The 12,813-nt window shown below is 40.5% G+C and overlaps 1 protein-coding gene across 1 annotated transcript in view; it reads left to right on the plus strand.

Moving 5' to 3' along the window:
• The first annotated feature begins 886 nt into the window (after nucleotides 1-886).
• Nucleotides 887-12,813, plus strand: part of BSH (transcription regulatory protein SNF5, putative (BSH)) — a 424,444-nt gene continuing 412,517 nt past the window's right edge. Inside the window, exons 1-4 of the mRNA XM_089380810.1 lie at nucleotides 887-1,002; nucleotides 1,090-1,346; nucleotides 1,534-1,649; nucleotides 1,790-2,056. Coding sequence (XP_089236936.1) covers nucleotides 887-1,002; nucleotides 1,090-1,346; nucleotides 1,534-1,649; nucleotides 1,790-2,056 — 756 coding nt within the window. The remainder of the gene's footprint in view (nucleotides 1,003-1,089; nucleotides 1,347-1,533; nucleotides 1,650-1,789; nucleotides 2,057-12,813) is intronic.

The following is a 12,813-nucleotide window of genomic DNA, read 5'->3' on the forward strand; positions in this document are numbered from 1 at the left end:
AAATACTCTTGCTGGAGAACTAATTTGCAAAAAGACAATAAAGAATTTTGTGAATGAAAAAAAAAACATCTTTAAATTTTTAGATGAAATTTAGTTTTTTTTTTTTAATTTTAGATTTAAAAAATAAAAAATAAAAAAATTTAGTTTTTTTAGTTTTAGATTTAAAAAAATAAAAAAATTTAGTTTTTAATTTTAGATTAAAAAAATAAAAAAAATTCCACAAAATAATAATAATATATGTATCATATATACACATATTATTATTAAAAAATAAATAAAAAAAACTAACTATTATTATTTTTAGATATTAAAAAAAAAAAAAAAAAAAACCATTTTTTTTTGTTTTTTAGATATTTAAAAATGCAAAACATTAAATAAAAAAAACATTAAAAAAAATATATAAAAAAATCATTTTAACAACTAACCATTTTTTTGATAGGATTACCATTTTTGTTTTTCAAAGATAGGATTAATTGCATGTTTTTTTTAGACTTAAAAAAATACTAATAATAAAAAAATCATCTTAAAAAGTTTTAATTTTGGTTTAAATGTTCCTTTCTATGCAGGGCAATTTAATTGGGAAGTCACTGACTCTAAAATTACAAGGGAATTGGAAATCGATGAGCCTTTGGAAGATTCAGTAGAGGCGAAGAAAGGCTAAGGATGTTCTTCACGAAGCCAACCATACAACAGAAGTTGCTCAGGAATAATGGAGTTGTACTTCACACAATAAACCACATTAGCAATTTGGTTTTCATTTATGCCGTGTAAAATCATCAGAAGCTGTTGCATTGTTGTAGGCTTTGTGTTGAATCAGACCAAAACCTAATCCCTTATCGAATACTGCAAGCAATTCTGAATCACCCCTTCTTGGATCTTGGGCAAAATGGGTCTATGGGGAGCCTTGATGGAAGCTATTCCTGCATATACAGGCCTCTCACCAGTGGCATTCTTCACACTTGTGGCTGTGTTAGTCGGTGTTTACAACCTTGTAAGTGGCCTGTTTGCAGTGCCTCCACAACATATGTAACTTTTTGCTGGAATAGAGAAGAGAAAGACGTTTCTACCATCTCGGACATTTGCTCCTAGTTATGGGGATCCGAGTCAGCGATTTTCTTCTGTGGACGTTGCAAAACCTGGTTCAGGAAAAGGTTTCAAGCTTGAACAGATACAAGTACATGCAGAGGAGATGGAAATGTATGTTGATCTGCATCCTTTTACCAATACATCTCCATACACAGTAGTGGAGACCATGTCATTGGCAAAGGCACTTGTCCTTTTTCGACAATTAGGCTTACGCCATCTTTGTGTGGTGCCTAAATCTTCTAATAGATCTCCAATAGTTGGTATATTAACTCGGCATGATTTTATGCCAGAGCATGTTCTTGGGTTACATCCTTATTTGAAATAGAGCAAATGGAGAAGAACCTGATCAGCCATCCTCAGGTCACCATAATAGAAGAAATGGGGCATTAGCAGGTAGTGTGAAGATTGTTGACGATTCTATCAAACTTGCATATGGATAAAATGTAGATTTCTTGAAAGATAAGAGTGTTGCAGCTGTCCAAGCTCTATCTGGCACTGGCGCTTGCTGTCTTTTTGCAGAGTTCCAGAAATGGTTTCGACCTGAGTCTCAGATTTACATACTGGTCCCTACCTGGGCCAATCACCACAATATCTGGAGAGATGCCCATGTACCGCAGAGAACTTTCCATTATTAGCATCCAGAGACTAAGGGTTTAGACTTCGCATCTCTCATGGATGATGTGAAGAATGGCGACGTTTACAGCTTGGGCATCGTGTTGCTGGAGCTCGTATCCGGGCGGCGGTGCGTGGACCTCTCAGCTCCAGCAGAAGACTGCTATCTTCCTGCCACGATCATTCGGAGGTTTCAGGAGGGGAAATTAATGGAAATCGTGGTCCTCGTTTGGTAGATGGAGTGCGAGAAGAGGATGAAGCCAGAAAAGTTGTGATGGTGGCACTTTGGTGCATACAAGAAGATCCTGCCATGAGACCAGCGTTCCAGCGTTCCAACGGTTTCTGCATCGGCCTTGCAGTATCCTATGACCACCGACCCCTCCAACAAATCTTAAAGAAATCCTCCCAGGCGTCAGGAAGGGTTTTGAATTATTGTTACTCCGTTCGACCGAGCATTCGACATTCCCAACAAAAAACCTGCAGAGCGCCGACAATAGGAGCATCGAACAACATGTACCTCAGTGCGGATTCAAGAGATTCGGATCAAGGAGATTGCCCATATCTCTCTCAAGGAGATATGGATCAAGGAGATATAGATTGGGTTTTATTCGAGAGATATGGATCAAGGAGATTGCCCACTATTTTTGCTTACGGTTTACGGTTTGTTGTTTTGTTTTTATAGTTTATTTATTTTTTATTTACAACTTAAAAAAAAAACAAAAATCTAAAAAATCAACATAAATAATAAATTAAAAAAATGTTTTTAATTTGTTATTTAAAAAAAAAAAAATAACGAATATTGTGTGTATTGATTAGAAAAGTTCACAAAATTCACACAGCTTTGAAAATAAAAAAAAATGGAATACTTGGAAAAAAATTTCACAAATCAATTTATTAAACATTGGAGGATTCTTGTTTCGATAGCTTCAAGTTGGCATTAACTCATCATATCTTTCTGTTCTATGCTTTATAATGCACTAATATGTAGAACAGAATTGCCAAGCACATTTCATGAGTTATCTGACACAAACAGGGAGTATTATTTTTCATGGTTGTTTTTAAGAATGGATTGAAATTGATATCATGAATTGAGTTACTTTCGCCACTTTGATTTCTCTTAAATCTGTTTTATTTGGTATGACATTTTTGCGTAAGAATCATAAAGGAAATGCGCAATTCTTCTTGAACAAACTTATGTTTACTTTCTGCCAAGTTCTTTTACAGGTTACAGGATAACAAAGTGATCATTAAGGAGATTGAGTGTGATGACAAGTAGTCTTCCAAAGACTAAATTCATGAAAAATTTTGAAGACAAATCCATCTCCACAACCACTACCTTGCACTTCCCTTTCTAAAATAGATTTTGAATTCCACCAATTGTAAGCATGAAATTTCCATATCCATTTTTCACAACAAGATTTCTTATTCATACATCATGCATTTCCTTACATCCATCCATTTTCCTTGTCATTACCATTCCCCTTCATTCCCGCCAATAAAAACCCTGCTTGAGTCAAAGTCCTAGAGTCTTAAGTATCACTGAAAAAACACCTAGAGGCTTGCATGCCTTAATGGCAAGTACTCTTGCCAATGAACAATGGGAGTACATTAATATCCCTTGTTCGTTGGATCTTGTAGGTGACTCGACCATGACACATTTATTCATACCTACAAAGATGTGTTAGGCATCCTAACTCCCATTGGAATCAATGGTGGGAGCTCTTGTGTTGGCTAGGGGCATTCATTAACGGCCACTAAGTCAACAACTTCTTGCTATGTTCGACATCGACACATTTAATCACATAGTAAGATTTGTGCCATCGAGCGTTGAAGACTTGAAGACCCATATTTTGTAGCAGATGAAGCCAATTTCCATTCATTGTTTTTCAGTTTGTCATCACTTGAGGACAAGTCAATAAATAAGGCTGGGAGGGAAATGTAACTTATATATTTTGTATACCTTCCAAGCCTTATAGATTTTCAGCCACATTCAGTAGACTCATCAGATTCATCATCCAGCAGCAGAAGATCCAACAGCAGATACAACTTTCAACCATGTTCAGCAGACTCCTCAGATTCATCATCTAGTAGCAGAGGATCCAGCAGCCGATACGACAATACAGATCTATCTTTCATCCACCATAAAGAAGACTATGAACAACAGTTTTTGCAGCCACACATGCACAACTCTCATCCATTTTTGGAAGGGTAAGCTAAGGTATGATATTTTCTAACTTTTAACCATTAAATTCCTTGAAAAGTTAGAATAATAATTTTTGGAAAAACTTCACTTCCTTTCCCCTTCCTTTCCCCATTTCACATAACTTCCCAAACCATCCGTTTAAGGGAAAGGATACATTTACATACATACTTTGTCACATTCATATCACATCCACATTCATATATCACATTCTAAACCCCACTTACCTTCAAAATATATTCACTATTACATGAGCATACAAACGGCTTTGACAAAAGTATTTAAAAGTTAATTGGATGCCAATACAATCATGGTTGTTACACAAGTACCAACCATGATGCATTCCAACAAAAATACTCTGCAATAAAAAGCACATTATCAATATGCAAAGATCATACATTGAACGCAACAAACAAAAGATGGTTGAAACACAAGAACCAACCAAGTTGTAGTTCATCAAAATAACTCTTTGCAAAAGTTAAGTAAATGATATCATGCAGAATTTAAGCCAAAGCTCAAGTACCAAAAAGTAATGTAATAGATTGCATGAGGACATGCAATACCTTCAGTTTGGGGGAGATGTTGGGCCTCAAAATAGTCCCTATTTTCACTCCATTATTCACCAATATCTTCACATTTTACCTTCATGTCACCTCCATTCCACCTCCACATCATTACATTTACCTCATTATTGGGTCATAACTATGCTTTTCCAAAGTTTATTAATTCTTAACATTTTTAAGTGGATTTATGGCTAAACTTTAGGAAATAATATGCTTATACTTATACCTAACAATTAGAATGAGTTTGTTGACATGTGTAGGTACAAAGGAAGCTTCCAGGGCATCTTTATGTGGCCTTGAATGATCAAATTCGAATTTGATAAGATAAGCCTCATGGAAAAGATCATGATCTCATGGAGAAGATCATGGACCTCATGGAGGATAGGGCTATGTGTCTAGATGGTTGAGAAATGTATGGAACTAAAAGAGAGATTAGTGGATCATCATTATGAGTTTCTTATCTCATCCCATTGTATAAATAGGAGTACCTCCTCCATTCCAAGGGGAGTACTCTTGGAGCATTGTATCCAACTTATGATGGCATAGAATAAAGCTTCATTTTACATATATTTTCATTATGTAGTTTTAGATATAAGTTGTACATATATTTCCATTATGTAGTTTTAGATATAAGTTGCCTTAATGTAGTATATGGAATAGCTTGTCACTTTGTTCTTAGGAGAATTGAGCTCACTCTAGAAGGATCAAAGGAACATGTTATTTCATATTAGATCTTATTTCATTTAATTGCTTAGATGTTTGAGGATTTGTTTGTGATTGATGAATGAGTTGTAAATTAGAATCTTATCAGCATATGAGAGGATAACCAAGGGTCTAAGTTAGGCTCTCTCTCTCTATTTGATTTGCATGATAATTGAAATTCATTCTTTTGCTTTTATGTTTCAAGTTATTTCATTTCTTATGCTTATGAATGAATCTTAGTTTAGTTTGGATTAGTACATGAGAGGACAATCAAGAGACTAAGTTAGTCTTTCTCTCTCCTTGAATCTGAACAACAATTAAAGTTCATTCTCTTGTCTTCATTTCAAGTTTCTAGTTTTATGTAATCAATGATTTCTCTATGATACTGTAAGGAAGGACAACCAGGACCTCCTTAGTTAGGAGCCTCTTCCCTTGCATACTATATTGAATCGTAAATAATTTAGCTAGACATAGAGTTAGTTGCCTACTCCTGCATATATTTTGCTGGCATCATCACAAGTTTACGAGTTTCCCTGGTTGATAATTTAATGCAACAATTTAGGCCCAATAAATTGACCAACAGACGGCCAAATCAGGTCAACACGTTTTCAAACAAAATCTGTGCAGTCGTAGTGGCCGTGTAGTCTTTGACTGGTTGCGCTTCCACCCATCGTGTCAAGTACTCCGTCGCGGTGATGATGTAGCATGTGCCCATCTTTCCCTGAGGTTTGATAGATCCCACAAAGTCAATTTCCCATTTCTCGAACGTTTGTAGTGTCATTTGTGGATTCAATGGCATCTCGTCCCTCCGCGATGGTTTTCGGTCCTTTGACATATATTGCAGGCCTTATAGTGTGCTTTTGAATCCTGGTGAAGGGTTGGCCAACATAACCTTGTGTGAAGAATATTTTGTGCGATCGCGCATCCTGCATAGTGTCCTCCTGTGGCATCCCCATGTGCTTCCGCGAGGATCTAACTTCGTTCAAATTCAGGTATGTATCTTCGCAATATCTCATAATTTCCCATTATGTATAGGTGGCCTGCGATGACAGGAAAATCTGCCGCGCGCACCACCAGTTCCTTCTTCTATTGGATGGAGTATTCCTTCAGCGCAATCCTTGTTGGCAGAAAGTGGATTATCTCTTCGAATTTCCACTCCGTGTTGCACACTGCAAAGAGTTGTGCATCAGGTAATCCTTCATCCAAACTAGTAGGTTCCTTGCCCGTCTCAATATGCGACAAGTGATCCGGTCCTGCATTCAAGTGTCCAGGCTTGACCATGACCTCAAAATCATATTCTTGGAACAATAAGAGCCACCTACATATGCGCCCACCCAACACAACCTTATTGACCAAGTACTTTAGCGTGGAATGGTCTATATACATCTTGAAATGTCCTCCTAGCAAATAGTGCCGATATTTTTGGAGCGTGTACACCATCTCCAACCCCTTGCGCTCAGTTGTGGAATAGTTCTTCTCAGCTTTGGACAATCTATGACTTGCAAATGCGATAGGATGATCTAAGCCCTCTCCACCCTCTTGTGTGAGCACAACTCCTAGCGCGATACACGAAGCATCAATATGGACATGAAACTCCACATCCCATTTTGGGAAGACCAGGATTGGAGCAGAGGCCAATTTACCCTTTAGGACATCTATTCTCTTCATGCAATCATCATTCCAGTAGAATGTGACATATTTTTTCAATAGTTTCTCCATCTCCGTGGTGATTTGGGCATAGTTTTTGATGAATTTCCTGTAGTAACCTATGTGTCCCAAGGTAGCACACAACTGTTTAACACTTTGCGGTGCTTCCAAATTTAGAATCACTGCAATTTTCATAGGGTCCACCATCATTCCTTGTTTGCAGACCACATGTCCCAACAGGTTCCCAAAGGGAATAAGGAATGTGCATTTCTTAGGGTTCAATTTATTCTGGTGCCATCAACAAGTATTCAGCATCAAGCATAAGCTTGCTACATGGTGCTTAACCAATTCGAAGACAGTCCAATCATCCAGATAGACTTCTAGGAACTTATGGATGTATTTCTTTGAATGTGGCAACAATGATGCGCGAGAAGATGGCTGGTGTGTTCTTCAACCCAAACGGCATAACAGTGTATTGAAAGCATCCCCATTCGATTGCGAAGGTCATCTTGATGCTGTCTTCTGGCGCAATTTTGATTTGGTGGTACCCTAAGAACCCATCCGTGAACGAGTATGCTTCTTGTCCGCCAACATTTTCCAATACTTTGTTTGTGAACAGTGTCGGGAATGGGTCATGTACATAAGCATCATTCAGTTTCCTAAAGTCCACATATATTCTTATTTTTCCCTTCTGCTTTTTCTCCTGCACCACCATTAGGCTCACCCAGTCAGATTCTTCCACCGGCTCAATAATTTCGGCTGCGAGCATTTTATCCAGTTCTACGCGGACCTTTTCCCTATAGTTCGGATTCAAATGGTAAGGCCTTTACTTAACTAGCTTTGCGTCGGGTTTTAGGGTTATCTTCATCATCCCTAAGTCACCAATGATCCATTTTAAGTCCATAAATTTGGTCTGGAATAAGTCTTGGTACTCGTGGAGTAACTCAGCGACCTTATCCATCGTGGCATCATCCCAATAGTCACCGAGCATTGCGTACTTTGGTTCAGCCTCCATCCCAATGTTTACTTGCTTTGTTTTTAGCGGCGCGGTGATGTCAGGGTCTTCAATCGATGGTCCTCGAACCTTGCGACAACCTTTAGTTTCTGGGATGTTAATTTTCCATAGATCCTCATCATCCTCCTCAGTATTACATTGTAACCCTCCAGCGCGCTGCTCAGCTATGTCGCCCATTCTGGCTGAAGCACTTCCATTGGCTCCTGGGGTATTTTGAAGATAGTTGCTCAGCGCATCATCAAAAGTATCCCACCAATGATCTTCAAACGTGAAGCTTAACAGGAATCCTTCACACAAGATATCCCACTCACTCGTGGTATGGTGGAGCTCCGTCTTAGTATACCAATTCATGGGTATGACATCCAGGGTATGACAGAACAAATGCACCCATTCAGGTTGTGGCTCTTCCCCGTAGACCTTGGTCCATTTCGTGAGGTGTACACGTGGATCATCCCGTCCGTCATACTTGTCTATTAGTTGCATCTATGGTTTCCCAAATCGTAGGCGCATCATCCTTATGCATCCGTACCAGTCCTCAAAACTTCTCGGATGCGTACCCCACCACCTTACGGGCGTAGCGCGCAGTGCCCATTTCAGAGTGTCAAAACGCTGTTTTTCTGGTACTTCTCTTTCAAAATTCTTCAGGAAATCATCCACCTTGCTCAACCTGTCATACATAGGCAGATCCCTTAACTTTGTTGTCATGCAGCGCAGTGGTCTTATCATTATGTTGCAATTGAGCATGGTTACCTTGTGTAACTGGTTCTCCCATCATTTTATTTCTTCATCCAAATCTGATGTGTAAGAGCTTTCGTGCTCCCACGAAATTCTGCCATCCGCTGTAGGATTCACCTAGTCTTGCTCCCACGTGGTGATTTTGTAGATACAGTCTAGGTCGTCTTTAGTCTTGGCCTCACACACTGGCTTTGTGTAGCGCAATCCTTCTGCAGGGTCTAAAGGTACCACTACGCGTAGTGACTTTTTCTCAAAAATGATCTTGCACTTCTTTAGATTTATCACTCCATTCATGTTAGTGGCCCAATATATTCCTAGTAGAATGGTAGAGGTATTTCTGTCATCAACAATCATTATCACTTTGAAATCTGCAAGCGCGCTCGCACCTTCGATATCTACCGTTATTCCCTGCAATCTTCTCATCGGTAGGATCTTTTGGTGGTTCGCCATTCGCAATTGAATAGGAGACCATTGCAACGTGGGCCTGCCTATGCACTCCCATGCCTGCTTTGGCGGTACGTTTGCGTCTAATCCTAAATCTAGAATCACTCAATCCATTTCATATTCCTTGATTTGTGTAGTAAATCTCATCTCCCTTCCTATTCGTGTTGTGTGCTTCTTGAGCTTCCGGACTACGCACGGTTCTCCTGACCCAACGCACCTAGTGATGAGTTCCTACAGTCCCTTTACAGCCTTGGTGTCATGCAATGACTTCCTGCATGTCTCCAGAAAGGTAGTAAGCATTGATGAGTCCATCTCTGGGTCTAGTTTGTCTTTACTACCTGAAGTGGAGGCCTCTGTGAAGCTCTTCTTAGCTTCCATGAATGTCTCCTTGCGTGCTCCAAATCGAACTCTGGTTTCTTTGTTGGAGCCTTGCTAACCCAGGCACTTTCTTCGGGCTACTTGCCCTTATCATCTGCTGTCGTGATACCTTTTCGGAGAATGATGTTTACATTCGGGTCCTCTTCGCGTGGCTCAAACCTCATCATTTGCAGGTTCTGAGTCAGTGGAGGTTGGAGTGTTCCTTTATTGCGCAACCTCCCTTTCAGTGTGGGGAAGTCCTCCGTCTCATGATCAAACTGGGTACAATATAAACATGATGCTCTCATCGAATTTGTACAATCGTGGGAATAATGCGCTGGCCCTCCGCAATTGTAGCAAATCAGTTGTTTGCGACCCCTTCCTGGTCCCATTCCACCTCGTCCTCATTCGTGCCCCTGAAATCCAATGCGCGCGATCCCTGCGTTTTGATCGAGGGCTCGCATTTTTGTCTGAACTCTGTAGGTAGGAGTCTGATCCATCATAAATTCATAACTTCTACAAGTATGCTCATCATGGCCTAATTATCTGCAGAAATTACAAAACAACTGTTGGGACGTATGTGTATACTTTTGTAATAGGTAGCAGTTATCTGTAGCATGCTTCCCTCCTATCGGATAAATCGTGCACCATAGTGGAGGCACCGCACTTAGTCTTGCTTGTGCCTCTGGTCTCAATGGCATTGGCCCTTGTCTCACTAGGTAGTTTGCAAAAATTGAACAATGGTCCTTGTCATGTCCCTGGACTTTGCACTTTATGCACTATACCTCCTCGCGCGCCTCTAGGCGACTTGTCCTATCTTGTTTCAAACTCTGCATCTCCAGACACAGGTTTTTCAACTCTGCATGGATCTGTTGGACTCCCAAGCTAGGATCTTGTATTGGGGTCTAGTGTAGTCTCATTATGATCTCGAAAGCTTCGGCATGAGTGGATAGCTTCTGTTGTGACAACGCGGTCCTTAGATGCAGCGTTAGTGACGCTACAAACCATGCGCAGTGCTCTCCATCCGTCAAGGCCATGTTGGCTTTGCAAATCATACCCTTCAGTCTCTAATCCAGCTCCCAAGGGATCTCGCCTAGAAGCATCGCAATTTCCTTAAACCCGATAATCGACTGTGTCTCTGATTTTGGCCTGCTAAATTCCCTATTTAGCGCAGCTTGGATATACATGATCCTTGTGTTTGGATTGTCATTATAATGCTTAATATACCACGTCAGTGCACGATCCTGTAATGTTCTTACCAGCGTTGCCTTCTTTATGTTGTCATCCATGACTCCTTGCACTTCCCATACAGCCTTTACCATGCACCAAAATTGTTCTGGATCTTCGTTCCCTACTCCTTTGAACACCGACAATTTTATTGTGCTTGCCATATTGAATTGTGGTGGTGGCGGAGGCAGTGTGAGCAGAGATGGGGGTGAAGATGGTGAAATTGGTGGTGGTGTAGGTGGAGGTGGTATGCGCAGAATTCGTTGCCTTATCAGACTAATCGCACTTCTTGGTGAAACCTTCGTGAGCTCTTCCTCGCTTTCTCGTGGAGGTGAAATCAACGGGCTAGTTTCTATCTCTGTGCTACCTTCATTTCTATAAATCCTCCCACTTCATGTAGCCCCAAACATCAATTTATTTTCATAACCCGCTTTTCACACAGTAGCATTTTAATCCAAGTGTTCAAATATTTAACGTACTTACCTTGCGGTCCTTTGAGGAAGCGTCGTTCCGCCTCACTATAGCTGACTGACGTGTCTACCGCGAATTTGGTGATAAACCCTCTTATAATCCGATTGAGCCAATGGTTCATAGCGCACACGATTTTATCTCCTGATGCTTCTAGTTTGTGCACCAACTCTGGAGTCCACACAATTGGTTTGTCGAGTATATGTAGGTTTTAAACCCATATATAAATTACCTGCATATGAATTCTAAAACACAGAAAATAAACAATAGCAAGAGCATAACACATAAAACACATATACACAGAGATTTTCCCCTAGATCCCAAAACTAGGACTACCAGCTTGATTTTTCATTATGTTCCTTTCAATGTTACAATACATATTTATACATGCCGAAGCATCTAATACCATAGACCGAAAACCATTGCGTTCAAAACCATGGACCGAAAACCATCGTGTCCAAAACCATGTGCGAAAAATCATGCACAAAACCATGGGTAGGTCCATTGAACGTAATTTAGGGTCCAGAAACAATATTTTACGTGGCATTGCCCCAGCCCCCATAGAGTGGGGTTACCTACACCCCTCAAACCCCCTATGACTCCCCCCGCTACGCAATCGGTGCAACGAAGGGGGGGATCCGCCCCCCTTCTAACCCCCAGTTAACTACGTGGGCTAGTCGTGGAAAGAATATAACACAACCCAATAGCCTACACGTTCCTTGACTGTCTGCTCACTTCGCGATCCACTCATACAACTCAGAGGGGAAGGATGCAAAGAAAATTCCGTGGATTTCCATATATAGGTAGCGCGCTAACCACTGTTCCTTTGATGCTCGCGGATTCTTGTTTTCCTGCGTCGTGAACTCGTGAATTTTTATGTCCAACCACCCTTCAATTTCTTTCTTTGTTAGATTCCAATGACACGACATCAGAAATCTCTTATGCAAATCCTAGTCCCGACAATGGAACCAATTGTTGGCTTGTTGGGGCCTGACCCAGGTTCAGAGGTGATTTACCTAAACAAATCCCAGTACTAATGGCCCTTTCGGCAATAGTTCGTGGAGCGCGGACTGAGGTCTCACCCGAAGTAGTATGGGAGGGTGCTAGAACCAGGTTTCCGCACCCTGGAGATTTTTTTATGAGTTCAAGTGGTCCGTGGTTCGACCCTGCGCGCCCGTCGCTACGCACACTTTCCCGTACCTTGTAGCCTGAGATGTTGCCTTAGCGTAGCCCTACTCGAGGGCTGAACGTTGCTATTACCCAAGCCTTTACTAGTATTCCATTGTTAGTTGATTAACTTAGCCTACTTGTATGCGTTAAGTTATACTTAGCAGTCTAAATCATTCATATAAGTGTGTGCGGTGAATAAACAATATAATTGCAATTTATACCAAACATGTAATAACCCAAGAACAATTACACGGAATTAAGATAAAAATTCTCTTTATTATTTTCTTCCTCGGTTACAGACTCGACTCCACTCTGCACACTTAGTTGCAGGGGTCCGCACACTCAGCTATGGATAACTAGGCCTCTACGCACTCAACTGCAGAGCCTTCTCCTACTCTACGACCCAGGACACACTGTACACTTGCAACTCAATCACTTAGACTCTTGCTCTTCGACTCTTATTTTTCCTCAATTATCTTTTACACTTAGAGCCTCACCCTATTTATACAATCCCATGGTTCGTGGACCATGGGTAGGTGACATTACATTACAAGACTAAGGCGGGACAATCTTGTCACTCTATCATG

Source organism: Pinus tabuliformis, chromosome J, assembly GCF_031772625.1.
Source record: "Pinus tabuliformis cultivar Carrire ecotype Pingquan chromosome J, CPIR1, whole genome shotgun sequence".
NCBI classification, from domain to species: domain Eukaryota; kingdom Viridiplantae; phylum Streptophyta; class Pinopsida; order Pinales; family Pinaceae; genus Pinus; species Pinus tabuliformis.